General features: G+C 36.9%; 1 protein-coding gene across 1 annotated transcript in view; it reads left to right on the top strand.

Moving 5' to 3' along the window:
- The window catches only part of LOC137984782 (uncharacterized), a 5,035-nt gene extending 250 nt beyond the window's left edge, over positions 1-4,785 (top strand). Inside the window, exons 2-4 of the mRNA XM_068832055.1 lie at positions 1,668-1,973; positions 2,812-3,000; positions 3,894-4,785. Coding sequence (XP_068688156.1) covers positions 1,668-1,973; positions 2,812-3,000; positions 3,894-4,064 — 666 coding nt within the window. The 3' untranslated portion in view covers positions 4,065-4,785. The remainder of the gene's footprint in view (positions 1-1,667; positions 1,974-2,811; positions 3,001-3,893) is intronic.
- Positions 4,786-5,000: the final 215 nt, after the last annotated feature.

Consider the following 5,000-nt stretch of genomic DNA (forward strand, 5'->3'; position numbering starts at 1 on the left):
GTTTCCACGTTGGAACGCTTGTGGTTCCGTGACGCGCGAACTTGTAAATTTATCTGTTATTGCCGTACAGAAAAAAAGATAATTCAAGCAGAAATTTTCACTTATCGACGAATTTGGCTAAACTGGCCCTGTATTGTCTCAAGGAGCTGATTACACGGAAATGAACTGAAAATCTAAGTACTCTTGCGGCAAAATGTTTACACTTCACGTTAAGAGCAATTTTGGATGTTTTACGTTCTGTACGACAGCTTTTAAAGATTTTGCGATAATATTTAATGCTTTTGTATTTATCGATAAATTGCCGTCGGGTTTTCAAAATTTTACGGTAAGCAATACGTTGCTCATTTAATTGTTTTCTACATTCAAACTGACAAAGATAACAATTTAACTATAATCCGTCACGTAGAAGTACATTCATGCACGCAACAGGATGACTTGAGAAGTTTTAGCGCGTCTTAGAAAGAATGAATCCAAGAGATAAAATTTACTTATTTTCTCATTATTCCATGTCCCGAATTTTCATTAAGACTTTTTAATGACGTAAGCAGAACATGTCCTGGCAGGTCAAAGCCAAAAGACAAGACATAATTATTGAAGAATGCGGTAGCGGCCAAAACACAGGGCAGGATCCGGGGTCAGTTTTGTTGAAACTTGATTTTGTCGCTACAAGAATGTGCATGGCATTCACAACAAATAACAAAAAAATGCATTGCAAAATTAAAGAAAGCAAGAACTATTCCCAGTCGGTTTTGAAAAGCGATAGACCAACGGGTCACTTCAACCAATTTGTCACACAACCTAGATCTTTTCCCAGAATGTGACGATTCAGCCGATTTCATCATATCATTCGTCCAGAAGTGAAAACAGCCATGCAATTTGTAGTGCCCATGCATTTAAACAAGTTGTTGTTCATTGTCGAAAGAAATAATCTATAAGGATTAAATTTGTGTCAGAAACCGGCAGTTGATTGATTAATTGACAGAAAGAGCAGTAATAATAATGATAATAATAATAATAATAATAATAATAATAATAATAATAATAATAATAATAATAATAATAATAATAATTACAAAAGCCAACCCGGGTTGGTACTTTCAGTCAAATAACCATGTTGTTTTGTGTTTTTTTTCGGTTTGTACATCAGGACCTCCCACCATTCCGTTATACTTTCTAGGTTTTTTTTTTTTGTCATCTTTCTAGCCCATGGTTTCAGTTTTTGATCGGTAGAAAGGCTGGCCCAAAGCAACCCACACGCTACTGCAAACTGACAACCCGGGTTTGTGTAAAGTGTTTATTTCTAGCATTCTCTGTGGTGATTCAACCCGGGGTACAAAGCAACCCGGGGTCATGTAAAGAGGGCCTAAGACCCTAAGAGCCAGAAAACTCAAAAACTTGGAAACGAATTAAGTACCCCCAAACCCTCAATTTGGCTAACCCTAGGCCTAAGTAGGCCTAAAGTTGGCTTTTAGGTCTAAGGTTAGCCAAATTGATGGTTTTGGGCACTTTTCCGAGTTTTTTGGTTTTCAACGTCTTGGGGATCTTCATTTTCAAGACACCCTGATCTACAGCCCTAACCTGCAATCTGCAGTTTACACCCTCCAGCTGTAAATCAAGCTTGGTCTCCTCCAATAATTTTCTGATTATTTTATTTTTTTTCTTTTTAGGCCCTTGCTGTTACTATTATCCCTATGATTGTTACATACAGTGACAAGGGAGGCATTTATGTCAAAAACAGTACAAACAGTTTCAACATTACAGTCGAATACCCTTTTGAATACACCAATAAAACTGTTGTGTACACTGATGAAAGTGAACCACTCAAAAGCTTCAGCTTTGATCCTGCCATTGAAGTCTGTGCCAAACTGTTTGTATATTCAACTACATTAACCTGTATTGCTGCTATAACAATGCTGTCAGTTTCCTGTGTGGTACAAGGAAATGAAAATGTGTCCAATAAGGTTTTAATTACAGTAAGTGCGTGAAAGTATGATCATGTTTTACACTTTAAGGTGGTTCAAGCCACTTTCAACACTTAAAAGGTTTGATACTACTACGCTTTATCACATATTAGCAACGTTATATAATTATGTATAATAAGTACCATATGAAACACCCGATTATTTCCAAACAAGATGCAGTCATTATTGTGATGTAATAAGTTACCTTGGCACCGGAAAAGCCTAGAAAAAAACACCCTATCTTTTGACTTTAGTTGCTTATATCTCAAATACAAACTCGGTGACCCCCATTTTTTCGTGCTGAAAAATGATCAGATGAAACTTTCTGCAAAGTGTAAAAAAATTCTGTACAGAACTACATACGTTTTTTAAAACTTTCCAGAAAGTTTGATCTTGGCCTTCTGATCACTTTTCAGTAATAGAAAGTGGGGGTCAATGAGTCAATGTTTTTGAGATATAAGCAACTAAAAGGCGAAATAAAGTGTGTTATTACAGGCCTTTCCCATTCCCACGGTGATTTATTACATCACAATAATGACCCCATCTTGTTCAGCAATAGTTGGTGTTAGGTTTTGAGAAAAAGGCCTCTGAAATGTCTAGTTTCCAATCTCCCCCTCCAGGAGCTCTGTCACTATATTTAGCATTTCCCAGTAATTTGCATTTATGTTTCAGGCAAAATTACAATTTACATCATTTTACAGTGACTAAGTCATGGAATTTTAGGATGCAAAAATTGTACAACCCTGTTGTAGGCTGTCTTAACTTATTTGATATCGATTGTGTTTTTCATCCAATGAAGTTATAATGAATTTCTTAATCAAATTTATTTGGACTTGCTTGTTATTTGTAGGAGCTATTTATTGCAGTTGTGATGACATTTCTCCTTGTCATAACCACCAGCCTCTGGTTGTATAACCTGCTTCAGTTGGGCAAAGAAGTGGAAGGTGAAATTGTCAATGTTATTACAACTCTTGGAGAAGACGCCTGCAAAAATTGCGTGGAATTCTTGCCAAATTACACATTGCTGTTTAGCTCAGTGGTAAGATGTTGGAAATTCTTTTATGAATTATGAGCTAGAACACCCTACAAATATAGTAACTTAAATTCTCAACAAAATATTTAGACATTTAAGCCTCTGTTTGGTATCTTAAACAGTTATTTTATGCCATAGCTGCCTTAAGTAAGTATCATTAGTAGTATGTGTAGCTAATATCTCCGAGCATTTGAACAAAACAACTTTAAGAATTCTTAAATATGCAGAATCTGAATTTGACACCGTCTTTTAGGGGACTGTTCATTTTTTATGGGGTAGGGGGACTGGTGGGTTTTGGAGGAGTGTAATTTTAAAAATGCATTACCCCCCCCCCCCAATTTCCGATTTTTACGCATGCCCCCCCCCCCCCCCCTTTCCTTGTCACTGCTTGTCCTGAGCGTGTTGTAGCTGGCCGCTCGTCTGCATATTCCTCGTCTTATTTGTGCTTGGCAACAACATTTTTATGAATGAAAAGAGAGTTTTTACTATTCAAGACTGTTATTATGGTACGTTCACTGGCAAAATAAAAAAGCTGTTGAGAAGTTTTCTTGTTACCCTGGAACTGTTTTAGCATATTTGTTATAAATAAAAGAGCACAATTTTTCTTCAATTTGTTAACATCTCTTATCCTATTTTTAATCTAATTTTTTTGTCCTACCCCCACCCCCTTTCCTTGATTTTTTTTCGGCTGCCCCCCCCCCCTTTCATGCCAATTTTTCTCAAGTGCCCCTCCCCCCCCCCAAATCCCACCATCCCACCACCCTTTCTCATAAAAAATGAACAGTCCCTAGGGGTGAAAGGTTTGCGCAGTGGTGAGAGCAATCGCCATTACATGGGTTGAATTTGTGTTAGTTCTCTACTCTGCTCTACTTACTCATCAATCATTTTCCCTTGTACAGGTGCTTGCTTATGTGTTATTCCTGGTCTGGCTGTGCAATACTGTTTTCGTTTTTAAGGATGTATTGAATCAGCCAGATGATGTCACAGCCACAAGCTCTCTAGTCTGGAATCAGGAACTTTCAGATAAAGAACATAATATTGAGAATGTACAGGAAAGTACAGCTACTTAGCAGAGGGAAATTAACTTGACTGTTCCAGTAAATGTGTATATTTTTTATTTTTTTAATTTGAAAGAACCTGCCCCTTGGAAATACTGGTAAGTCAAAATGACTGTTTTGCCCTCAATGGTGGTCTAAGAACGTTTACTTTAATGACCTCTCTTATTTTAATTGATCTCTCTAAAAACGTGTTCATTGCAAAATAGGCCGAGTTCGATATATCAATGTTCAGGCATGGCTACAATACTTAATTGTCATAGCCATGTGTGAATATTGATGTATCCAACATGGCCTATTGCAGGTACATAGCTCATTTTGGGTAAAAGGTGTTCTTTATAAACCCTGTTTCTGGTCTTATTGCCTAGCTAAATTGGAAGCATTTCTGGTTGCTCTAAAATGAACAACTTGCCTGACACAAGCAGACCCCATAGAGAGAGATCAGCAAATTTGAATGCCATCAGTGAGGGTAGAAAACTTGACGGTTCAGCACTTGCAAATTAATTGACAATTTTTTACCTTACAATAATTTGCAAACTTTGAAAATTTGTATATAAAATTTTTGTAGGATAAATTTAATTTTTTATCACATGTAGTTCTTATATGTAAGCTTCAACATTTGCTTTTGAGCCTTCCATCTCCTCCTCTATGGAATTATGATGAGATTCCCTTTGAATTGATTGGGCATACTTTAAGATCTGAAGTCACAGTGCAACAATAAATTACAGTAATAATCTTTCTGGCAATCTAACACCACTCTGCCTTACAATCAGGGTTTTCAATAAGAGCCGTCTTTTGGCAAAACTATATCGCTGGCTGTTTCACTTGAGTTTTCCACTGAGAGATTTTACCCAAAAAGTTTGCTTATAACATAGAGAGCATGCTCCACAGAACAAGGCTTGTTCTCAAAAAAGCAAGAGAATCCTGCTCCAAAATGCTGGAACCCCTCTA

Source organism: Montipora foliosa, chromosome 14 (assembly GCF_036669935.1).
Source record: "Montipora foliosa isolate CH-2021 chromosome 14, ASM3666993v2, whole genome shotgun sequence".
NCBI classification, from domain to species: Eukaryota; Metazoa; Cnidaria; class Anthozoa; order Scleractinia; family Acroporidae; genus Montipora; species Montipora foliosa.